The sequence below is a fragment of the Dendrobates tinctorius genome, unplaced genomic scaffold (assembly GCF_039654945.1).
Source record: "Dendrobates tinctorius isolate UK_male_01 unplaced genomic scaffold, ASM3965494v1 ptg000231l, whole genome shotgun sequence".
Lineage (NCBI taxonomy): Eukaryota > Metazoa > Chordata > Amphibia > Anura > Dendrobatidae > Dendrobates > Dendrobates tinctorius.
In genome coordinates this window covers 10,356,957-10,383,804 of record NW_027361898.1, presented here as the reverse complement: position 1 = coordinate 10,383,804, position 26,848 = coordinate 10,356,957, and the positions used below count along the sequence as shown (strand labels likewise).

General features: G+C 46.1%; 1 protein-coding gene across 1 annotated transcript in view; it reads left to right on the top strand.

Annotated features, from left to right (window-relative positions):
• Positions 1–817: 817 nt before the first annotated feature.
• Positions 818–26,848, top strand: part of LOC141059900 (relaxin receptor 1-like) — a 532,911-nt gene continuing 506,880 nt past the window's right edge. Inside the window, exon 1 of the mRNA XM_073556105.1 lies at positions 818–878. Within this exon, the coding sequence (XP_073412206.1) occupies positions 833–878 (46 nt within the window). The 5' untranslated portion in view covers positions 818–832. The remainder of the gene's footprint in view (positions 879–26,848) is intronic.

The following is a 26,848-nucleotide window of genomic DNA, read 5'->3' as shown; positions in this document are numbered from 1 at the left end:
GGTTTCCTTGGCAATATATGAAGCCAGTAGTGCAGTCCCTGGATAATCGGTGGGGTTCAGCTGTCAGACCCCTTTACATGTCCTGAGATTAAGGGGAGTCCGAGCTAGGTTCAGCTTGTGGTCCCTAGGCAGCATTTTCTCCAGCACAGCTGCTGTTGGGAGTATGCTGCAGCCCCTTTTCTCTTAGGACAGGTGGGATTCTCACCAATCAGACCCATCCTATGGATATGTCATCACTTTCTAAAATCACTTTCCCAACACCTGAACAGAACTGTTCTGCAGCGCGCAGTGTCCCCAGGGCTTTCTAATGGGGCTTCATCCTACAGTATGATGCCTCTGGTATGTGTGTCTATCAGGGAGATCTATGGAATAAGTAGTCATGGTAACTCCTACACCTGATAATTGTATTTAATTCTTTAATTCTTACAACATTTATACAATGTTACATACGTTTTGTGTACATATTATAGCTGACATACTGGAAGTATATATTGCATTATGCAATACTCAACATCCTTGTATTTATTTCCATTGTAAAAAATCTTTTACAATCTTCTTGGACAGTAAGGATATTTAAATGCACGCAGGCAACCAATGTAACGGTGACATTTCATATGTAAACTGGTGGCATCCATTATCCCTGACCTATTGTTTCTACAGTGCTCATCAATAGTGATAACAGTAGAGGTAATACCCAGGTGCTGCTCTGCAGAGCTCTCTACTGTGAGGGCTGGAGAGGGATCTGCCAGGAGCCTCCCCACCCTCCTCCTTCCTCTTCTATTCCCCACCATCTAGGAGTTCAGTCTCTGGCAGCTCACACAGGGACATAAGGATGCTTCTCCTGCTCTCTCTTACTTCTCTGCTCTTAGGAGCTGCAGGTAAGTTCTTCTTCAACATTACTTAACTGCTTACAAGAAGGCTCAAGTACTACTATTCTCCCTTTACCCATGGTATCGGAAATCTCCTTTATATTCTGTCTGATCCTCGTCCATAAAATTCTGTATTAATAATAAGTTTGAGTATACTATGTACAAGATAAACCCTAAGAATCTCGTGTCTCGATGTGTCTGACAATGACAAGGTTGCGTAATGCTGCCACACACGGGTATCATGCTGTCCCACTATCGATTTTCTGTAGATAATGTTCACTTTTCTATAGTTTGGGAATAAACCACTTGTATTCAGATCTCCATGTGGTTGTTATAATCGGCACCCTTTTTGTGTACTGAAAGCGAATTTAGATGAAGTGGAAACTAGATGACGCATCTGGAAAGTGTGTATTCACGAAGAAGTTCACACACCTGTGCCTTCCGCTTCACGGGGCAGTGTTATGGAACCGAACGCTTCCAGTTACCGTAAATCACACGTAGAACCTAGATCACGATTAAATCGGATAAAATTCTTCAGGGTGGGTGGGATCCATAGTCTCACCATCAGATGGAACACTTAGGCTTACTTACTTGGCTTGGTTGTGGATTATTCAGTTACTAGTTACATATGAAAAGTAATCACTGATCACACAAAGCTTCATCTAATGCTATCAAAAGTCTTAATTACGCCTAATCCTACCAGTGTATAAGAGGATCTTCATTATCTACCACAACGGTCGCCTAATTAACACTGCTCCGTGCTAATCACTTTCTCTTGCTGGCTGGGTTTAGAACATACATTGTAGGCGTTCATTTTGTTCATTCATATAAGAGACGTAATGAATATTCATGTCCGATGCAATCTTATCCTCTGCCTAGTACAGGGAAAATGTATGTACTATAGAAATGTATTGTGTTTTTTGCCCAGTTCTCTAGGGATTGGATATAAATGTGTTTATCAGTAATCAGATGACTGTTAGAGTTCAAAGCCACTTTAGCAGATTTTGTATTTGCAACAAGAGCTATGTCTTATTCTGTGTTACCGAGCGAAATGTTAGATGATGCGATTCTATGAATGTATTGGTTTTATGTGGAGCTTTACTGAAGAGTTCATTGTGAACACTGAACGCCATAATATACTATTAATTAACCGTAATATAAATCGATTTTCTGAAAAATAGAATTGATGTTACATTTAGCAGCAATCACCTTCTGCTTTTAGCAGCAATCACCTTCTGCTTAAATATACCAGTGCAGCTGAGGGTTGAAGGACACTTTACTGAAAATACGTTACCTCCAACTATAGATTGTGAGACTGTGAAGGCTTACTGAATGCCAGGAGGTAAAATCTCTATAATTTTGTAAACCAGTGATGCCAAAACTTACCGGTCTGTTGCTAATGATATACAGGTATAATAATCCAAATATCTGTCTTTAGGAAGTTGTTATCGCTGTTTTTTTAGAGTCCTACCTAATAATAATGGTGTGTATATAATAACTGTTGTTAGGGCTCATACTCACTTGCGAGAGACTCGCAAGACTCTCTTGCGAGTCTCTCGCATGAAAGCCTGGCACAGTCGCCGGTGCTTGGATCGGAGTGTGCAGCTACATGTATTCCTATGCAGCCGCATGCTCCGGACCGAGTGCCGGCGGCAGTGCCGGATATTCATGCGAGAGACTCACACGAGAATCGAGAATTAAGGTCAGTTAATTAGTTAAGTTAATGTCTTCCTCTTTTTTTTTTTTACTCCTTTCGGTATATCTTTTAGACACTTTGACTCCACAATTCCCCGTATCTAATAATAATAATAATAATATAATAATCAGCTGAAGACTACCTGCACTGATCAGAGTGATTCACACTAAGACTATGTTCATACTGTTACGTCAGAGATTTTAAACTGTAGAAGTCTTGAGTCACTCTGGTCTTTCTACTGTTTCTCTGTGCAATCACTTAATCACCTGCCAAACGATGCAGATGATCATCACAGCCACATGGTTTTGCCAGGGAGACAGCACATTCCCTGTTAAGAGAGTGTGTAGGGAAAAGGTAGGAAAACTGCAGCAGCACAATTGTTTCCTAAACGACATACAGTCGTCTATTCAGTGTGTATATGTATGTATGTATGACTTCTTTGGACTCCCGACCTCCGAGTCTTACACCAACCATGAGGATTGGGGTAGAGTTTGAATGAAGTCGTAAGGAGCATGTGCAACCAGTGCTCCATTCACTGACAATTAAACTGCTGGCTGCACATGCTCACTGCCAACATACTGTCTACTACTCCATTTACACAGGGGACTATGTTCCTCCCTCATTCTTGAATTCAGAGGCTGTTTCAGTGATTTTATACATTTATCATCTCTCCTTTGGATGGATAATAGTGATGAGCCTGTTTCTTAGGCAATCCCTGCATGTGTTGCTGCAGCTGCTGGGGCTCAAACATATTTTTTGAGCACGCCGAAAGTCACTCGGTTAGCACCCGAGCATGCTCGAATAACATCTCATTCGAGCATGATCGCTCATCACTAATGGCTCATTAGTGATGGCTAATGGCTCATGATCGCTCATCACTATTTTAGCCTAAAATGGCTGTACCATGAATATTTATTCATGGTACAGCCATTTTAGGCTAAAATAGTCTCACAGAAGTCTTAAAAAGTCTCACAACTTCTGTGGAGGGCTGATCTCCACATGTCTTATTCTCTGATGTAATGTGTCTGGGAATCTGAAAAATGGAAAAACCTTTTAATATTCAATTGTTTGCATTCTGTAGGCAGAAATGAATTATCTGGTTGGTTGGTTGGTTGGTGAGTTAATTGGTTGGTAGGTTGAGTTACTTGGCTAGTTGGCATCATTTTACCGCAGACAGGTTCTACGAATGCTAATTATGGGAAAGTCGCAATGCAGTTTGCTGCAATGAAATTTTTCAGCATCAATTAATGTAATAGTACATGGTGATACATATTAGTAAATGAATAGCAATCTATGAAGATGGTTAAAGAAGTGAGGCTCAAGAGACATTCCACCGTAGAGTACATACATTCCTGCTTACTCTAGTGCATAAGCGAATGTATAATTACAATACAGCAACTTAATAAATTATAAATTAGGACTTGATGCAATTTTATAATAATATCGAAGTTGTCTTTTATTTGTAGACAAAGACTGTTTTAATAAAGACTGTGGAGCTGTGAAATGAATCGCTGCTATGCCCAAGAGTAAGATTCCTGGTAATTATATTATTGTGGAAGCAATTCCCTACAGTATTCCTAGAAGAGACTCCAAGGTGGATCTTCACTTTCAGTTACTTTTACATCATAGCTCTATATCCCTATACTACAGGATTTATGGAGCTATAATATTGCTGATAACAGTTATACACTGCTCAAAAAAATAAAGGGAACATTTAAGCAACAGAATATACAGTAACTCCAAGTAAATCAAACGTCTGTGAAATCAAACTGTCCACTTAGGAAGCAACACTGATTGACAATCAATTTCACATGCTGTTGTGCAAATGGAACAGACATCAGATGGAAATTATTGGCAATTATCAAGACATACTCAAAAAAGGAGTGGTTCTGCAGGTGGGGACCACAGACCACATCTCAGTACCAATGCTTTCTGGCTGATGTTTTGGTTACTTTTGCATGTTGGCTGTGCTTTCACACTCGTGGTAGCATGAGATGGACTCTACAACCCACACAAGTGGCTCAGGTAGTGCAGCTCATCCAGGATGGCACATCAATGCGAGCTGTGGCAAGAAGGTTTGCTGTGTCTGTCAGCGTAGTGTCCAGAGGCTGGAGGCACAACCAGGAGACAGGCCAGTACACCAGGAGACGTGGAGGGGGCTGTAGGAGGGCAACAACCCAGCAGCAGGACCGCTACCTCCGCCTTTGTGCAAGGAGGAACAGGAGGAGCACTGCCAGAGCCCTGCAAAATGACCTCCAGCAGGCTACAAATGTGCATGTGTCTGCACAAACGGTTAGAAACCGACTCCATGAGAATGATCTGAGTGCCCGACATCCACAGATGGGGGTTGAGCTCACAGCCCAACACCATGCAGGATGCTTGGCATTTGCCACAAAACATCAGGATAGGCAAATTCACCACTGGCGCCCTGTGTTCTTCACAGATGAAAGCAGGTTCACACTGAGCACATGTGACAGACATGAGAGTCTGTAGACGCCATGGAGAGCGATCTGCTGACTGCAACATCCTTCAGCATGACCGATTTGGCAGTGGGTCAGTAATGGTGTGGGGTGGCATTTCCTTGGAGGGCCACACAGCCCTCCATGTGCTCACTAGAGGTAGCCTGACTGCCATTAGGTACCGAGATGAGATTCTCAGACCCCTTGTGAGACCATATGCTGGTGCGGTTGGCCCTGGGTTCCTCCTAATGCAGGACAATCCCAGACCTCATGTGGCTGGAGTGTGTCAGCAGTTCCTGCAAGATGAAGGAATTGAAGCTATGGACTGGCCCGCCCATTCCCCAGACCTGAATCCGATTGAGCACATCTGAGACATCATGTCTCGCTCCATCCACCAACGTCACATTGCACCACAGACTGTCCAGAAGTTGGCGAATGCTTTAGTGCAGGTCTGGGAGGAGATCCCTCAAGAGACCATCCGCTGCCTCATCAGGAGCATGCCCAGGCATTGTAGGGAGGTCATACAGGCACGTGAAGGCCACACACTCTACTGAGCATCTTTTCCTTGTCATGAGGCATTTCCACTGAAGTTGGCTCAGCCTGTAATTTTGTTTTTCCACTTTGATTTTGAGTATCATTCCAAATCCAGACCTCCATGGGATATTCATTATGATTTACATTGATAATTGTGATTTTTTTTGTTCTGAACACATTCCACTATGCAATGAATAAAAATTTGCAACTGGAATATTTCATTCACAGATATCTAGCATGCGGTATTTTGGTGTTCCCATTATTTTTTTGAGCAGTGTATGTGGCTGAGATATACCCCAGATCTACATCACAACAGGTAGTAGTCATCATGTCGATGGTTTTTCTTGACACTCAGTAAAACAGGGGTGCTGGGTGCATAGCATTGCCAAACCATATGGTGCAGACATGTAATGTATTTTGTTAATCCATTCAGTGTTCCTGTGAATGATCAGAAGGTTTTGCCACAGTAGTCATAATCCTCCTGCTCTCTATGCATTGAATTGCCTTAAGGTTAATGCAGCACCAAGCATCACTCAGGTTAAATGAAACCTAGAAACCTCTTGAATATCTTATAGAAGGTGACAGGCAGCAAACTGAAGATTGACATGGGATAAAGGTTTTCTCTTATCAAGTTTTTTTTTCCAGTGAAGATTCGATTTTACTTGATGTAATATATTTCAGTAGCACCATACATTGATGTTCCAACCCAGCATTTTTCACAATAAAATTGCTGCTTTCTAAACAACATCCAATAACGGATAAAAGTTTCTCCCCCTTTCCAGCTATAAAACAATTCTATCTGATTAAGTGCTATTCTTAGGAAATATGCACGATGACTATAAATAACAAGCCGTACAATCATTTCAGTAAGTTGTTTCTTTGCTGGAATAATATAATGGTGATGTTATAAAACATATTCCCACGTCTATCTATCTCAAATCAGTATCTGTAGTGCAGCAATACTTGCAATGGAATACTATTTACTGTTCATGTATTTTCACTATTGTTAGAAAATAAGAAATTCCAGTAAAATGTGACATAATTTTGCATCAAAAGAGTATAAATATGCATCCAAAGCAAAAATTTGAAAGATTTGCAACGTGCTATTGTATTTCATATTGGACTGTACACAATGCAGAGCTGTGGGTAGGAAAAGCAAACTCAGGGTCTCTGTTACGTACTCCTTGTTCCCACTCCCACACTAATCGTCGTTGTCAGACGATGATGTTCTTTTTGTAGCATTGTTTTGTTTTGTTTTTTTTTGGGGGGGGAATCTTGAACCATGGCAAATTAATGAGTGAATGATCAGTGGGAAGATTGATCTCATACAAGCCTAGATACGCCCACAAGGGTCTTCAATGTCATTATCACGATAGTATCAAGCTAGCAAATTGCTGGTCTTCCTCTTTGCCTTGTTCCTTCCATTTCTCTGACCATGCTGTCCTTCTCCAGTAATTGCTCTATTTGGTATGATGTTTCCAAGGTAGGCAAGTTGTAGCTTTGTGATCATTGCTTTGAGTGACATGCTGGACTTGATTTGTTCCAAAATTGCCATTGGTGTTGGTAGTGTGAGGTAGCGCTGTCATTCAAGGTTGGGGGACACTAGCTTGGCAGCAAATAAATCACATCCGGTATGGGTTTTCCATAAAACCATATCAGTCTGTGAGGTTTATTATTCAGCATAAACCAAAGGAAGCACCACAAAGTTCATATCAGCATAGCGTCCAATATATAGGCTATTCGGCCTCATCATTATCTCACCCGTCAGGGTTCCTTATGCGGCTTCACCATCGCATACGTTAGTTCCCTCCAGGGAGCTCTCAGGCACACATCGCCAATGCTCACACAGCTGCTCCACAGGCTGTTAGCGAGGAGATCCTTCTCCTCACAGGACCTTCCAAACTGCACCAATCAGGTCCCAGCATTCACTCCTTGTGACCTACCCAGGCCACCTTATATGGTCCGTAGCCACGCCCACTGGGTCACATGGCTATGACCTCATCACAGGTCTTTCACCCACTTACAAAGCCTTTTACTACAGGCGTTTTCAGACACACCCCTGGGTGGGTTTGTAGGTAACCAGAACCCGCCCATCTCTCTAGTTACCTGAAGACTTCTCCCTTATACTTAGAAACAACACCTCAGCCATGATATTGCTGATCACACATACACAATTCTCCATCTCAAAGCCACCCACTTTGAGATGCCTAACTATCCTTCAGGATTCTGCCACTCATCCGTTCTCTTGGGACATCCACACAGCGCCCCCTAGTGGACACAGTGGTCATTACACCACATACCCCGCCCCTCTGTTCAAACTTGTGGGGTTGAACACACAATCTTACACCAGGATCTCGAGACCGGGCACTCATTACACCTTGCCCCCCAGGTCGAGAGAACCGTCTCCATCTGTCATACGGCCTTATCTCTGCGTTAGGCCTCTCCCGCCCCCAGCGGTCAAAATATCGGTCATTGTCTTTGACCCTCCAGTTGCAGTCTGTCTGCGTCATCAGACACTGTTTAGTCACCACCCTCCTAGAGTGCGCTTCGTCACCTGACCGTTCTCCCACTGACCGGCTCTCCTGGTTGGTACGGTCATCAGTCTTAAACGGTCCTACTGTTTGGCCTGTCTGTCTGACCCATTCAGCGTCTCACAGGAACTGCGGTCTCTCAGCCTCGCACGGCCTGTCGAACTGCCACTTGCTGACATTCTTCGGCCACCTGCCATGTCACTACTTGGAGGAACCCTTCGGGTCCTTACATCTTGGGTTGGAGGTGGCCGCCACCTGGTATTCCGTACTTCTTTATTAATTCGCTGACGGTCCAGCCTCAACTGCTCAATTTCCTGGAGGTACCCCACTCAATACTCCACGAGCATCCAAAAGTCTCACAGGCTCTCCATGGAGCCAACCATGATGATGGGAATTCTACCCACTTCACTGGATACCGGGTCTTCATTATCAGGAGGGATCCTCACCCTCACCACACTGGAGATATTCACAAGGTCTTGCATTACCTTCCCGGATCTTCCAATGATTCTCCCAATCAGAGCTTTGGGTACCGGAACCATGTCTTTCCGCAAACCCAGATGATCCATAGTCTCCCTGGCTAACTCCAGGCATCGAGCAGCTTTCACATTACTCTGCCTGACCAACTGTTTGACGTGGAGACACTGCAAATGCATCTCTTTCAGGACAGCTACCTGGTTTGCTGTATCTTCTCTGGCGAATAATATCACTAACTGCCGAGTCTCAGGTGCCCAGTGCACCTCACACGCCTTGACTGCCTCTTTGAAAGCCTCATGCACTCCTTCCTCCGCACAGGTGTCTTGCATGTCTTCTGGAGCGTCAATCACAGTCTTGAAGGACGTGGTCTTGCTCTCTTCCAGGCCAGGAGGCTCTGGCCTTACCACGGACACTTCCCTCACTACAGTTGACCCGACCGGGTGACTGTCTTCTTCAGTTCTTAACTCATCAACTTCACACGGTTGGACCACTTGATGACCCTTGACCACTATGGCTACTGGCAGTTCTGTCTTATTATCACTCACGCTCACCCGCTGTAAGTCTTCGTCCAATTTCTCCCACAGAAGACTGTTAACTACTCCTCTGAGTTCCTCCATCTCTTCCTTGAGGTTCTTGTTCACACTTTGCCAGGTGGACAGGTGACCTCTGAGCTCCAAGATCTCTTTCTTGAGCTCCTCGACCCTGTGCTCAGCCGTTTGTCTCAGGACTCTTTCTCGTTTGACACATTCATCCACCTCCTCTCTGAGGGCCTTATTCAGTCCTTGCCACGTCACCATATGGCCTTTGAGCTCAGAGACTTCTTTCTCTAGCCCTTCTATTCTGTGCTCCCTTTCTTTCTCAGAGCCATAGTCACCCCCAGAGATTAAGTCATCCCTCCAGTTACTCACTAACCGTGTGACTACTTCCGCCATCTTACCAACCAGGTCAGCGTCAGTTTTGTCACGAGTTTCCATCAGAACAGCACTAGATTCTGTCCTAGTGGTGGCTACTGGCAACAACACGTCACTGTCACACCACATCGTATGGTGAACCCCCAAGACACTCTCTATCCGTGTGTCAGCTCCGCTCTTTTTGTTTACCACACCATTCTCATTCACACTGGTACCCTTCAGGTGACGTCAAGTCAGTAAATTCATCTGACGCAGTTCTTTCTCTGGTCGCCCCTAAGTCTGGCCTGTCCACGTTAGGAGGCGTCAGCGTCTTCGTATTGGTTAGTCCAACAGTAGGAACGTCTCCATCCTCGTACCATAGGTCATCCAACATGACAAAATCCCAGCCCCCCCTCCAAGGTATACACTAAGTCTGGTGGTATCCCGCCACCTTGGCACTCACTGCCTCCGGGCCCCTCAAACACCACTCTGTCTAGCACATAGTTCACCGTGACCCCATGTTTACAGCGAACCTGGGCCATTTTCTCAGTCAGACAGAAAGTGAGAGGAGTTCCTACCAGAGTCACCTGACTCTTGGAGTCCAACCGTCCCGAGATTCCTTCCCAGTGCAGCATCACAGTACACACTTGCGGTCCGTCATGCTCCGGAAAGTATAACCCACATTCTGGAAACGACATACACGCACATTGCGGTTTCCCAGACATACCCACTGAGCCAACCATTGCTGCCGTTTCTTCACACTCGGCCCCTTTCTGGACCACCACCCCAATTTGGGTCACCGCCACCCTCTGGGACTCCAGCCTTTTGGGCTACCACCCCGATTTGTGTCACCGCCCCCTTTTGGGACTCCACCCCCTTTTGGGCTACTACCCCAATTTGGGTCACCGCCCCCTTTTGGGACTCCACCCCTTTTCGGGATCTACCCATGTCCGTTATACCGGTCTTCTCAGACCACAGTTCACACCACACAGTTTATGTCTCTCACGATACCAGACAAGTTCTTGCTGGCACCACCTATGTCTCTTACGATACCACACAAGTCCTTGCTGGCACCACCACAGCTCCTGCTGTCACCGATCACCGGCACCACCGGCTGCTGTTCACACACACAGCGGCTGGAGTCACTGCAGCTCCTGCTGCGCCGTCTCCGTGGACCCGCCGATCCACCGGAAGCCGCTTGTCACCTTTGTGACCCCACTGAGCCACATCAAGCCGCTTGTCACCTTCTTGACTCCCACTGAGCCACCGCAGGCTAAGTCGAGAAAAAAGAAGAAAAAACACAACACAAAAACTCACGTGTCCTGACTGTGTGCTATTCAGGACGCTCCTGTCTCCACCTGAGACCGTCCAACACACAGGGCGCACCAGGTGCAATTCAGGGAGCGACCCTCCTCCCAAGATCTCCCCACACACCGGCCTCACCAGGTTCAGGGGCTCGGCGGGTGCTCTTCAGGACATCTGTCTCCGCCTGAGACTGCCCAACACTCGTGCCTCACCAGGTCCAAGGTCACACCACGTGCTCCTGGGATCCGACTCTGCTCCCAGGGCTGACCCTCCAGGACCTTTCCTCACTGAACCCTCCAGGTACACTGTCTTCCTCACTGACTCTGGTCAGTACCACACGAACACCTGTCCGATACCTGTGTCAGCCACACGGGTCACAGTTTTACTCATTGACCCAGGTCAGTACCACACGAACACCAGTCCGTTTCTCCTGTGTTGCCCACACAGGTCCTCGGTAGAGTTGAGCGACTTTTGGTTTTTTAGGGTCGCGTTTCGTTTCGTGAAACCCGACTTTTCCAAAAGTCGGGTCGAGCAAGATCGTCCGATTATAGGGAAAAGTCGGGGTCGTCCCGAAACACGAAACCCAATGTAAGTCAATGGGGAATAAAAGTCGGCAGTGAGAGGAGGACAGGAAACACACCTACAGTGCCCATTTGAATGCCAAAAGCATCAATTCTTCTTTCTTAAGCTTGTCAACCTTAATTAACTTCATAATACAAGTTACGCACTGAAAAATGGGGGTTATTTGGCTACAAACTGTGGGGGGGGAGGGCTGGCTCCAGGTTTTCATGTGCCCTGGGCGAAAGAGCGCCCCTTTAACACATACCACAACTCATCATGCTCCGATACGGCAGAGAAATAGCGGTATAGTCCAATGAAAAATACCTCACTTTTTACATCTCATGACGAGGCCCATCTATTTCTCCATACAGAATCATTGGTCCCATATAATGTTTGAAACAGTATATGATGAGCTCCACATAATGCTACAGTATATGTTGGTCCCCATGGATGAAGCTCCACTGTCTTATGGGCCCAAATAATGCTCCAAACATAATGGGCCCCATTTCTAATGCTCTAGTGTATAATGGGCCCTGTAAATGCTGCTCCAGTGTCTGATGTCCACCTTTGGAATGTTCCAGTGTATGGTGGGCCCCATCTATCATTCTCCAGAGTATAGTGCTCCCCAAAAATTGCTGTCCCAACATTGAAAACAATCAAATAAGTCTACTCGCTAGGGAATCCCTGTACTTGTCTGGACAGGTGCTGTAGCTTGCTTAACAGCTCGCCAGCCGTTCTCACGCCCAGTATGGATTACACGTGATTGCACAAAGGTGAGAAAGGGTACCGTATCCCCAGATAACATGTATGGATAGCGTACACATTCAAAATATATGTCTCAGGAGGCAGGCTCAGACGGTGTTAGGCCCAGTATGGATTGCACGTGATTGCATAAAGGTTAGAAAGGGTACCGTATCCCCGGATAACATGTATGGATAGCGTACACATTCAAAATATATGTCTATACAGCATGAGGCAGGCTCAGATGGTGTTAGGCCCAGTATGGATTGCACGTGATTGCACAAAGGTTAGAAAGGGTACCGTATCACCGGATAACATGTATGGATAGCGTACACATTCAAAATATATGTCTATACAGCATGAGGCAGGCTCAGACGGTGTTAGGCCCAGTATGGATTGCACGTGATTGCACAAAGGTTAGAAAGGGTACCGTATCCCTGGATAACATGTATGGATAGCGTACACATTCAAAATATATGTCTCAGGAGGCAGGCTCAGACGGTGTTAGGCCCAGTATGGATTGCAAGTGATTGCACAAAGGTTAGAAAGGGTACCGTATCCCCGGATAACATGTATGGATAGCGTACACATTCAAAATATATGTCTATACAGCATGAGGCAGGCTCAGATGGTGTTAGGCCCAGTATGGATTGCACGTGATTGCACAAAGGTTAGAAAGGGTACCGTATCCCTGGATAACATGTATGGATAGCGTACACATTCAAAATATATGTCTATACAGCATGAGGCAGGCTCAGACGGTGTTAGGCCCAGTATGGATTGCACGTGATTGCACAAAGGTTAGAAAGGGTACCGTATCCCCGGATAACATGTATGGATAGCGTACACATTCAAAATATATGTCTATACAGCATGAGGCAGGCTCAGACGGTGTTAGGCCCAGTATGGATTGCACGTGATTGCACAAAGGTTAGAAAGGGTACCGTATCACCGGATAACATGTATGGATAGCGTACACATTCAAAATATATGTCTATACAGCATGAGGCAGGCCCAGACGGTGTTAGGCCCAGTATGGATTGCACGTGATTGCACAAAGGTTAGAAAGGGTACCATATCCCTGGATAACATGTATGGATAGCGTACACATTCAAAATATATGTCTCAGGAGGCAGGCTCAGACGGTGTTAGGCCCAGTATGGATTGCACGTGATTGCACAAAGGTTAGAAAGGGTACCGTATCCCCGGATAACATGTATGGATAGCGTACACATTCAAAATATATGTCTATACAGCATGAGGCAGGCTCAGATGGTGTTAGGCCCAGTATGGATTGCACGTGATTGCACAAAGGTTAGAAAGGGTACCGTATCACCGGATAACATGTATGGATAGCGTACACATTCAAAATATATGTCTATACAGCATGAGGCAGGCTCAGACGGTGTTAGGCCCAGTATGGATTGCACGTGATTGCACAAAGGTTAGAAAGGGTACCGTATCCCTGGATAACATGTATGGATAGCGTACACATTCAAAATATATGTCTATACAGCATGAGGCAGGCTCAGACGGTGTTAGGCCCAGTATGGATTGCACGTGATTGCACAAAGGTTAGAAAGGGTACCGTATCCCCAGATAACATGTATGGATAGCATACACATTCAAAATATATGTCTCAGGAGGCAGGCTCAGACGGTGTTAGGCCCAGTATGGATTGCACGTGATTGCACAAAGGTTAGAAAGGGTACCGTATCCCTGGATAACATGTATGGATAGCGTACACATTCAAAATATATGTCTCAGGAGGCAGGCTCAGACGGTGTCAGGCACAGTATGGATTTGACGGCCCAGATTACACAGCGGAGGAGCAGGGAGAGGTAAAGATTGCAAATGCTGGGGCCCTGCCCAAGCAAGGGGGGCCCACTCGTGGGCGTCGGTACTGGCACTGGGCCCCTCATAGTACAGCGGTGTGTCTGACAGCGGGTGTGCACCACCACCGTCAGAGACACTTGATTGCACTATGAGGGACCCTGTGCCAGTGCCCGCGCCCAAGAGTCGGCCTACCCACCTGTCCAGGGCAACGGCACTCACACGGTGTCGTGCGGTAGGTGGTGACCCCGGCCATGGGGGCGGAGGCAGCACAGTTAGGGAGTTTTAGAAAGTGGCATATGTTGATGTTGGACATTCAGCTGATGCAAAAGGCGAAATAGGTGAAGTACCAGGAAGAGGTGGACCAAAGCAAGCCATTTTTCTGTCACCCTATGTGTCATCAGGGGAAGGTGGGACAAAATCCTTGGAAACCCATGCGTGGTTCATTTTAATGAAGGTTAGATCATCCACATTTTGGGTTGACAGACGGGTCCTTTTTTCTGTCAGGATTGATCCAGCTGCACTGAAGACTCTTTCCGATAGCACACTTGCAGCTGGGCAAGCGAGCTCCTGTAAGGCATATTGGGCCAATTCAGGCCAGGTGTCCAGTTTAGCCGCCCAATAGTCAAAGGGGAATGACCTGTGTGGGAGAACATTGATATGGGAGGAAAAGTAGTTTGTAACCATAGTTGACAACTGCTGTCTCCTGTCACTTTCCATCGATGCAGTATTACCAGTTGTGTGAGCGGTATTTGAAAAATCAGTCCACAACATTGTCATGAAACCCCTGTCTCCAACGCCACTTCTGCTGTGTGCACCACGAACACCTCTGCCAAGCTGCCCCCGGCCCGTACGGCTCGTGTGAGAACCATCACCGCTGCTGTGTGCTGGGAATGCCTCAAGCAACCGATTTACCAGAGTTGCTTGTTTATTAGCCAATATTAGGTCAAGGTTCTCCTGTGGCATGATGTTTTGTAATTTGCCTTTATAGCGTGGATCCAGGATGCTGGCCAACCAGTAGTCGTCATCGTTCATCATTTTGGCAATGCGGGGGTCCCTTTTTAGGATCCGCAAGGCATAATCTGACATGTGGGCCAATGTTCCCGGTGTCAATGATGCACTGCGAGTGCTGGGTGGAGGAGCACTTTCTGGCAAATCCACATCCCTCCAGTCACGCACAAACCCTGTACCAGACCTTGCCACGCCAACATTTTCACTTGCCCCACGAGATGCATCCTGCTCCCCTAAGTAATCATCCCCTTCATCATCCTCCTCCTCCTCTTCTTCCTCCACCTCGTCCAGGAGAGGTCCCTGAGCAGACAATGGCTGAATGTCATCAAGGATTCCCTCCTCCTCTTCCTCCTCATCAACATTGGCTGCAGACGCCTGCTCCTTAAGGTGCGTCAAAGTTTGCATGAGCAGACGCATAAGTGGGATGCTCATGCTTAGGATGGCGTCGTCTGCGCTTACCAGCCGTGTGCATTCCTCAAAACACTGAAGGACTTTACAAAGGTCTTTCAGCTTCGACCACTGCACACCTGTCAACTCCATGTCTGCTCTCAAAGTGCCTGGCCGTGTATCCTCCCACAAATGCATTATGGCCTGCCTCTGCTCGCACAGCCGCTCCACCATGTGCAGGGTGGAGTTCCACCTTGTTGCAATGTCGATAATGAGGCGGTGGTTGGGAAGGTGGAGCAATCGCTGCAGCTTCTGCATACGAACGGAGTGTACAGGCGACCGGCGGATGTGCGCGCACAGTCTTCGCACCTTCTGGAGCAGGGCTGTTAACTCCGGATAATTTTTGAGGAAGCACTGCACCACCAGGTTCAAGGTGTGAGCCAAGCAAGGTATGTGGCTGAGTTTTGAAAGGGCTATGGCTGCCACAAAATTACGGCCGTTATCACTAACTACCTTGCCTGCCTCAAGATGTACACTGCCCAGCCATGACTCAGTTTGTCGCTTCAAGTACTCGGCCAGCACCTCGGCGGTGTGTCTGTCGCCCAAACACATCATCTGCAACACAGCCTGCTGACGCTTTCCACTAGCTGCTCGATAGGGGGACACATCGTGTGCAACAGTGGCAGCTGCAGATGGAGTGCTCGTACGACTGTGCTCTGTGGACGAGCTTTCGCTTCTGGAGGAGGAGGAGGAGGAGGAGGGTCGAACGCCTACAGCCAACTGTTTCCTATACCGTGGGCTAGGCAGCACTGTCCCACCACCGCTGTCCCCTGTGGACCCTGCATCCACCACATTAACCCAGTGCGCAATGATGGACACGTAACGGCCCTGGCCATGCCGACTGGACCATGCATCAGTTGTGAGGTGCACCTTTCCGCTCACTGACTGCTTGAGTGCATGGACAATGCGGTCTTTCACATGATGGTGGAGGGCTGGGATGGCTTTGCGAGAGAAGAAGTGGCGACTGGGTAGGTCATAGCGTGGTACTGCATAGGCCATGAGTTCGCGGAAAGCTGTGCTTTCCACCAACCGAAAGGGCATCATCTCAAACGAGATTAGTTTGGCAATGTGGGCGTTCAAACCCAGTGTACGCGGATGAGAGACTGAGTACTTTCTTGACCTACTCATAGTGTCTGGGAGGGTGAGCTGGACTTGAGAGCTGCATATGGTGGAAGTAGCGGTGGACAGGGTGGACTGAGAGAGGGTTGATGATGGTGATGGAGTTGGTGTTCTTTCTGATGGCCTAGAATCAGTCTTTCGTTGATATAACAGTGGGATTCCCTGACTGCTGTGGTCTTGCAACGACACCTCAACATTTGCTGCTGTGCTAACCGGTGGGCTTACAGTGGGTGAAACAATGTAGCGTTGCTGACTACCTTCGTTGTGATCAGTTGCACATGTGGCACTTGAGGTTTGGTGTTGTGTCCACGCTTGCAAGTGCATGCTGGTTAAATGTCTAAGCATGCAACTGGTATTCAAATTTTTCAGATTTTTCCCTCGGCTAAAGGTCTTTGCGCACTTCTTACAGATAACCTTGGCCTGATCATGAGGATTTTGTTCAAAAAAGTGCCACACTGCACTCTTCCTACTTTGGCAGACATTTTGCGGCCTAGCACGCTGTGATCTTTTGACCCTCTGGACAAGCTGTCCAGCAACTCTTTTGATGTTTGGAACCTGTCTTTGGAGTGCTCCGGGCCTGCCAGATAACAGCTGTTGCGATGTCGATGTCTGCTGTGGATGCTCCTCATCTGAGCTATTGGAAGCAGCACCCTATTCCCCCAATGGATGCCAATCTGGGTCAACAACTGGGTCATCCATCACCTCCTCTTCTATGTCATGTGCACCTTCCTCTGTGTCACCGTGTATGGTGGTATAGTGTGCGGGAAGGGGCACCTGAGTCTCATCAGGGTCAGAATCTGGCTCTGTACACTGCGAGGACAATGTAGTGCTCTGAGTAGTGTTGAGCATTCCGATACCGCAAGTATCGAGTATCGGCCGATACTTGCTGTATCGGAATTCCGATACCGACTTCCGATATTTTTTCAATATCGGAATTCGGCATCGGAATTGGAAGTTCAGTTGATTGACAGCCTGACGTCATCATGATGCGCGGTGTGTGCGCATCATGATGCGCCGTCATTTTGGGCCTTCCGGGGGTCTCTGCCGGCCTGCCGGGGGGCTGTGCCGGCCTGCCGGGGGGCTGTGTGGACTGCCCGGGGTCTGTACCGGCCTGCCGGGGGGCTGTGCCAGCCTGCCGGTGGTCTGTGCACCCTGTGGGGGTCTGTACCGGCCTGCCGGGGGGCTGTGCCGGCCTGCCGGTGGTCTGTGCACCCTGTGGGGGTCTGTACCGGCCTGCCGGGGGGCTGTGCCGGCCTGCCGGTGGTCTGTGCACCCTGTGGGGGTCTGTACCGGCCTGCCGGGGGGCTGTGCCGGCCTGCCGGGGGGCTGTGCTGATGTCCGGGGGTCTGTGCAAGCATCGTCCGATGGGACTACAAGTCCCATCTGGCGATGCCTGCTACCATGACAGTGATTGACACATTAGCCAATGATGGGACAGTAGTAGTCCCATCATCCGGCTAATGTGTTAAATGTTAAAAAAAAAAAATACTACATACATACTACATGCTACATACATACTACATGCTACATACATACTACATATATACTACATACATACTACATACATGCTACATACATGCTGCATGCTACATACATACTACATACATACTACATACATACTACATGCATGCTACATACATACATGCATGCTACATACATACTACATGCATGCTACATACATACTACATGCATGCTACATACATACTACATGATACATACATACCACATACATACTACATACATACTACATACTACATATATACTACATGCATGCTACATACATACTACATGCTACATACATACCACATACATGCTACATACATACTACATATATACTACATACATACTACATACATACTACATACATACTACATGCATACTACATGCATACTACATACATACTACATGAATGCTACATACATACTACATGCATGCTACATACATACTACATGCTACATACATACCACATACATACTACATACATACTACATACTACATATATACTACATGCATGCTACATACATACTACATGCTACATACATACTACATGCTACATACATACCACATACATGCTACATACATACTACATATATACTACATACATACTACATACATACTACATGCATGCTACATACATACTACATGCTACATACATACCACATACATACTACATACATACTACATACATACTACATGCTACATACATACTACATATATACTACATGCATGCTACATACATACTACATGCTACATACATACCACATTCATACCACATACATGCTACATACATACTACATGCATACTACATGCATACTACATACATACTACATGCATGCTACATACATACTACATGCTACATACATACCACATACATACTACATACATACTACATGCTACATACATACTACATATATACTACATGCATGCTACATACATACTACATGCTACATACATACCACATACATACTACATACATGCTACATACATACTACATATATACTACATGCATGCTACATACATACTACATATATACTACATGCATGCTACATACATACTGCATGCTACATGCATGCTACATACATACTACATACATACTACATGCTACATACATACCACATATATACTACATACATACAATACATTCATACAATACATACATAGACATACAGTGCATATAACATAGAGTAACATACTTACCAATACTTGTCACATTGTTCCCCGAAGCCATTGTCTTTTCCGGAATAAATATTAACATAACAAACCACAAAAATACTCACCCACGATCCGAAGCAGTCCACGAGTGTGTCCCACGACGATCTTGGCATAAAGTGAGACTAGGGACTTTTTTTTTTTTTAAGTGGCGGAGGAATACAGTGCGGAAGGATACCTACCTTCCGTCATTGGATTCCTGCAGCCCGTAGAGAACGGCAGCATCAGCTGATGCTGCAGTTCTCTACCCAAGATCGTCGTGGCAATGTGACAAGTATTGGTAAGTATGTTACTCTATGTTATATGTACTGTATGTCTATGTATGTATTGTATGAATGTATTGTATGTATGTAGTATATATGTGGTATGTATGTAGCATGTAGTATGTATGTAGTATGTATGTAGCATGCATGTAGCATGCAGTATGTATGTAGCATGCATGTAGTATATATGTAGTATGTATGTAGCATGCATGTAGTATATATGTATGAATGTATGTAGCATGTAGTATGTATGTAGTATGTATGTGGTATGTATGTAGCATGCATGTAGTATGTATGTAGTATGTATGTAGTATATATGTAGTATGTATGTAGCATGTAGTATGTATGTAGCATGCATGTAGTATATATGTAGTATATATGTAGCATGTAGCATGTATGTAGTATGTATGTGGTATGTATGTAGCATGTAGTATGTATGTAGCATGCATGTAGTATATATGTAGTATGTATGTAGCATGTAGTATGTATGTAGTATATATGTAGTATGTATGTAGCATGTAGTATGTATGTAGCATGCATGTAGTATATATGTAGTATATATGTAGCATGTAGCATGTATGTAGTATGTATGTGGTATGTATGTAGCATGTAGTATGTATGTAGCATGCATGTAGTATATACGTAGTATGTATGTAGCATGTAGTATGTATGTAGCATGCATGTAGTATATATGTAGTATGTATGTAGCATGTAGTATGTATGTAGCATGCATGTAGTATATATGTAGTATGTAGCATGTAGTATGTATGTAGCATGCATGTAGTATATATGTAGTATGTAGCATGTAGTATGTATGTAGCATGCATGTAGCATGTACTATGTATGTAGCATGCATGTAGTATATATGTGTTATGTATGTAGCATGTAGCATGCATGTAGCATGCATGTAGTATGTATGTAGTATGTATGTAGTATATATGTGGTATGTATGTAGCATGTAGTATGTATGTAGCATGTAGTATGTATGTAGCATGCAGTATGTATGTAGCATGCATGTAGTATATATGTAGTATGTATGTAGTATATATGTAGTATGTATGTTGCATGTAGTATTTATGTAGTATGAATGTAGCATGTATGTAGCATGTATGTAGTATGTAGTATGAATGTAGCATGTATGTAGCATGTATGTAGTATGTAGTATGAATGTAGCATGTATGTAGTATGCATGTTGTATGTATGTAGCATGTAATTTTTTTTTTTTTTTTTACATTCAACACATTAGCCGGATGATAGGACTATTACTGTCCCATCATTGGCTAATGTGTCAATCACTGTCATGGTAGCAGGCATCGCCCGATGGGACTTGTAGTCCCATCGGACGATGCCTGCACAGACCCCCGAAGCCTGCACAGACCACCGGCAGGCCGGCACAGCCCCCCGGCAGGCCGGCACAGCCCCCCGGAGCCTGCACAGACCACCGGCAGGCCGGCACAGCCCCCCGGCAGGCCGGCACAGCCCCCCGGCAGGCCGGCACAGCCCCCCGGAGCCTGCACAGCCCCCCGGCAGGCCGGCACAGCCCCCCGGCAGGCCGGCACAGCCCACCGGAGCCTGCACAGACCACCGGCAGGCCGGCACAGACCACCGGAGCCTCCACATACCCCCTGGCAGGCCGGCACAGCCCCCCGAAAGGCCCGTACAGACCCCAGAGAGGCTGTACAAGGGCAGGAAAGGGTTTTTCTTATTCCGATACCGGAAGTCCCATAGACTTGAATGGGACTTCCGGTATCGGAATCGGCGATACCGATACTTTTTTTAAAGATCGGCCGATACCATCCGATACGATACTTTGAAGTATCGGACGGTATCGCTCAACTCTAGCTCTGAGTGAATGTACCAGCAGAATCATACATCAGCGGCTGTGCATCAGTGCACTCCATGTCAGATTCATCTTGGCCTGGGTAATTCACCATTTGACTTGATAATCCAGGCATGGTATGTGAAAACAGCTCCATGGAGTAATCAGTAGTATGGCCTGCGTCATCCTTCAATCTTGGTTGGGGTGAAGGACACAAGGAAAGGTGTGGTTCATGAACATGAGCCTCCAATAACGACTCAGTGCTTTTACTTTTTACAACTGAAGAAGAGGAGGCGATAGAGCTGGAGGCTGAGTCAGCAATGTAAGACAAAACTTTTTCCTGATGCTCTGGCTTTAAAAGCGGTTTGCCAACTCCTAGAAAACTAAGCGTTCGAGGCCTTATTTAGCCAGACGATGATGCAGGGTCAGCACCTCCTGCATTCGGTCCTATTTTGCTCTTGCCACTACCATCAGATCCACCACCAACACCATCATTACCAGCTGCCAACCCCCACCCAATTCCACGGCCTCTTCCACCAGCCTTCCTCATTTTTGGTAGAAATGTAGACAAAATCCAACAAACTATATAGTAATGTAAAACAAGGTACAAGGTGTCTATAGGACAGGGGAGATTTTGAATTTCTGCACACACTTTTGGACACTGGACACTTTTGGATTGTGTGAGGCCCACTGATATCTCAGCGCTATGTGACAGGCTCGATGGCACTGCTGTGACAAAAGTGACTAGAGGATAAGGGAGATTTTGAATATCTGCACACACTTTTGGACACTGGACACTTTTGGATTGTGTGAGGCCCACTGATATCTCAGCGCTATGTGACAGGCTCGATGGCACTGCTGTGACAAAAGTGACTAGAGGATAAGGGAGATTTTGAATATCTGCACACACTTTTGGACACTGGACACTTTTGGATTGTGTGAGGCCCACTGATATCTCAGTGCTATGTGACAGGCTCGATGGCACTGCTGTGACAAAAGTGACTAGAGGATAAGGGAGATTTTGAATATCTGCACACACTTTTGGACACTGGACACTTTTGGATTGTGTGAGGCCCAATGATATCTCAGCGCTATGTGACAGGCTCGATGGCACTGCTGTGACAAAAGTGACTAGAGGATAAGGGAGATTTTGAATATCTGCACACACTTTTGGACACCTGACACTTTTGGATTGTGTGAGGCCCACTGATATCTCAGCGCTATGTGACAGGCTCGATGGCACTGCTGTGACAAAAGTGACTAGAGGATAAGGGAGATTTTGAATATCTGCACACACTTTTGGACACTGGACACTTTTGGATTGTGTGAGGCCCACTGATATCTCAGCGCTATGTCACAGGCTCGATGGCACTGCTGTGACAAAAGTGACTAGAGGATAAGGGAGATTTTGAATCTCTGCACACACTTTTGGACACTGGACACTTTTGGATTGTGTAAGGCCCACTGATATCTCAGCGCTATGTGACAGGCTCGATGGCACTGCTGTGACAAAAGTGACTAGAGGATAAGGGAGATTTTGAATATCTGCACACACTTTTGGACACTGGACACTTTTGGATTGTGTGAGGCCCACTGATATCTCAGCGCTATGTGACAGGCTCGATGGCACTGCTGTGACAAAAGTGACTAGAGGATAAGGGAGATTTTGAATATCTGCACACACTTTTGGACACTGGACACTTTTGGATTGTGTGAGGCCCACTGATATCTCAGAGCTATGTGACAGGCTCGATGGCACTGCTGTGACAAAAGTGACTAGAGGATAAGGGAGATTTTGAATATCTGCACACACTTTTGGACACTGGACACTTTTGGATTGTGTGAGGCCCACTGATATCTCAGCGCTATGTGACAGGCTCGATGGCACTGCTGTGACAAAAGTGACTAGAGGATAAGGGAGATTTTGAATATCTGCACACACTTTTGGACACTGGACACTTTTGGATTGTGTGAGGCCCAATAAATATCTGAGCGCTATGTGACAGGCTCGATGGCACAGCTGTGACCTAAGTGACTAGAGGATAAATGAGATTTTGAATCTCTGCACACACTTTTGGACACTGGACACTTTTGGATTGTGTGAGGCCCAATGAATATCTGAGCGCTATGTGACAGGCTCGATGGCACAGCTGTGACCTAAGTGACTAGAGGATAAGTGAGATTTTGAATCTCTGCACACACTTTTGGACACTGGACACTTTTGGATTGTGTGAGGCCCACTGATATCTCAGCGCTATGTGACAGGCTCGATGGCACTGCTGTGACAAAAGTGACTAGAGGATAAGTGAGATTTTGAATCTCTGAACACACTTTTGGACAATGGACACTTTTGGATTGTGTGAGGCCCACTGATATCTCAGCGCTATGTGACAGGCTCGATGGCACAGCTGTGACCTAAGTGACTAGAGGATAAGTGAGATTTTGAATCTCTGCACACACTTTTGGACACTGGACACTTTTGGATTGTGTGAGGCCCAATGAATATCTGAGCACTATGTGACAGGCTCGATGGCACAGCTGTGACCTAAGTGACTAGAGGATAAGTGAGATTTTGAATCTCTGCACACACTTTTGGACACTGGACACTTTTGGATTGTGTGAGGCCCAATGAATATCTGAGCGCTATGTGACAGGCTCGATGGCACAGCTGTGACCTAAGTGACTAGAGGATAAGTGAGATTTTGAATCTCTGCACACACTTTTGGACACTGGACACTTTTGGATTGTGTGAGGCCCAGTGAATATCTGAGCGCTATGTGATAGGCTCGATGGCACAGCTGTGACAAAAGTGACTAGAGGATAAGGGAGATTGGATTGCTTTTAAAAAAGCAGTTTGCGGAGCAGTGGGTAAACAGCAATGCCAGCCTGTCAGGAAGCCTTAGAAGGCAGCCCAACAACCAACACCACTGATACACCACTATATAGCCTCCCCTTGCACTGCACACACAGTGACTGGTGTGTTGTGCAGGCCAAATTGCTAGCAGCAGAAGCAGTTTTTTTTTCTTCTCAGCAGGACAAAAAAAAAAAATTGGGATTGCTTTTAAAAAAGCAGTTTGCGGAGCAGTGGGTAAACAGCAATGCCGGCCTGTCAGGAAGCCTTAAAAGGCAGCCCAACAACCAACACCACTGATACACCACTATATAGCCTCCCCTTGCACTGCACACACAGTGACTGGTGTGTTGTGCAGGCCAAATCGCTAGCAGCAGAAGCAGTTTTTTTGTCTTCTTCCCTGCCTAACACTCTCCCTACAGAATCAGCAGCAACCTCTCCCTATATTAAGATCGGCAGAAGTAAGATGACGGTCGGCGTGCACGCCCTTTTATACCCCCTGTGACGCCCACCAAAGCAAGCCAATCACTTGCATGCCCTTCTGAAAGATGGTGGTGACCCGTGCCTAGGTCATCACGTTGCCCACAGTGTCCGTGGATCCTGATTGGCTGAAAAAGAGCGCAAAACAAACTTTTGAAACGCGACTTTGGCGCGTAAGTCGCCGACCTCGTGGCCGACCTCATCCTAGGGTCGGGTTTCGTTTCATGAAACCCGACTTTGCTAAAAGTCGGCGACTTTTGAATTTTTTCGACCCGTTTCGCTCAACTCTAGTCCTCGGGTACCTCTTCTCCACAGAGGCACCCTGGCAATTACCAGTCTCTTTCTCCTGGGGAAGCGGCCACACTGGGCTCACCGATCTGGACAGCGCCTTACTCACTAGGCCGCCCCATGGTTTTCCAGAACCACAGCTGGACAGTGGCTTCCCCACTTGCAGGCCGTCACAGGCTCTGCTCACACGTGGCCGGTCAGCAGCACATCACACGGCTTCCACAATCGTCAGCCCTCCTGGCTCAGCGTTGCTCTTTGGCACCGAATTGTGCAGTCCTTATCCGTTGCTCCCAGCAACAAGGCTACACCACTGCCCATAGCCTTCTCCACCAATTGTGAGGCAGCGCTGTCATTCAAGGTTGGGGGACACTCGCTTGGCAGCAAATAAATCACATCCGGTACGGGTTTTCCATAAAACCATATCAGTCCGTGAGGTTTATTATTCAGCATAAACCAAAGGAAGCACCACAAAGTTCATATCAGCATAGCGTCCATTATATAGGCTATTCAGCCTCATCATTATCTCACCCGTCAGGGTTCCTTATGCGGTTTCACCATCACATACGTTAGTTCCCTCCAGGGAGCTCTCAGACACACATCGCCAATGCACACACAGCTGCTCCACAGGCTGTTAGCGAGGAGATCCTTCTCCTCACAGGACCTTCCAAACTGGACCAATCAGGTCCCAGCATTCACTCCTTGTGACCTACCCTGGCCACCTTATATGGTCCGTAGCCACGTCCACTGGGTCACATGGCTATGACCTCATCACAGGTCCTTCACCCACATACAAAGCCTTTTACTATAGGCGTTTTCAGACACACCCCTGGGTGGGTTTGTAGGTAACCAGAACCCGCCCATCTCTCTAGTTACCTGAAGACTTCTCCCTTATACTTAGAAACAACACCTCAGCCATGATATTGCTGATCACACATACACAAGTCTCCATCTCAAAGCCACTCACTTTGAGATACATAACTATCCTTCAGGATTCTGCCACTCATCCGTTCTCTTGGGACATCCACACAGTGCCCCCTAGTGGACACAGTGGTCATTACACCACAGTAGTAATGTAGTTTGTACTATCCACGTGGCCAGGATGAATGGCAATGTTATTGACTATTCGGCTCTTCCGAATCAACAGGCACTAACAGGAGTTGATTGCCAAAGAACTTTTGCAGAGCACTATTAAATCCCCAGTCCTCAATCACCACATCTAGTTATTCTATACTTGTGCACTTTTGCGGATTGAAGTTGTATTTTAACTCAACTGTGTTCCCGACAATTTCCCTGGATGAGCTTTGGATACCCTACTATTTTGACCCCAGGGCTGACTGACATCTGTTAGCTTATTTGTTCTAATTTATCTTCTGGATTTTAACGTGGCTATCCCCCTGAACATATATCTAAATCTGATTCTTTTTCTTTGATGCCATTTTCCCAGTACTGACTTTGCTTGTTAATATTTCATCCATCAACTTGCTCCAAAGCAACTCAGAAGCTGTTTTGTTAATGCAATACAGAGACACATGCAGTAAAGATCAAATTCTTGTCTAGGAGTTACACAAGCTGCTGGGTCCCACTAAATGGAATGGATGCCCTATTTTAACTAGTAGAGTGGATGCCTAATTTTGAGTTATCAGATTTATTAGAGTTTCATTTTGATAGTTTACTTGTGCTTACAGTAGGCCAACGTTTAACCAAAATTTAACTTTTCTATTTTTTTTACTGGAGAAAATGATTATGAAAGCCCAACCTCTGTTAATACTCAACAACCACTTTTTCTTAAACTGTATTGATGATGTTCTTGTTGATAACAACGAATTTAAAAGGTTACATCTGAATTAAACCGTAAAAAGTGGACTAGAGTGTAAATTGATTGACTCCAAAATAATCTCCAAGTGGGGTTGAATACTCCTGGCTAGAGATGGGTGTACACCTGGATGTTTGGGTCCAGCAGGCTTGGCC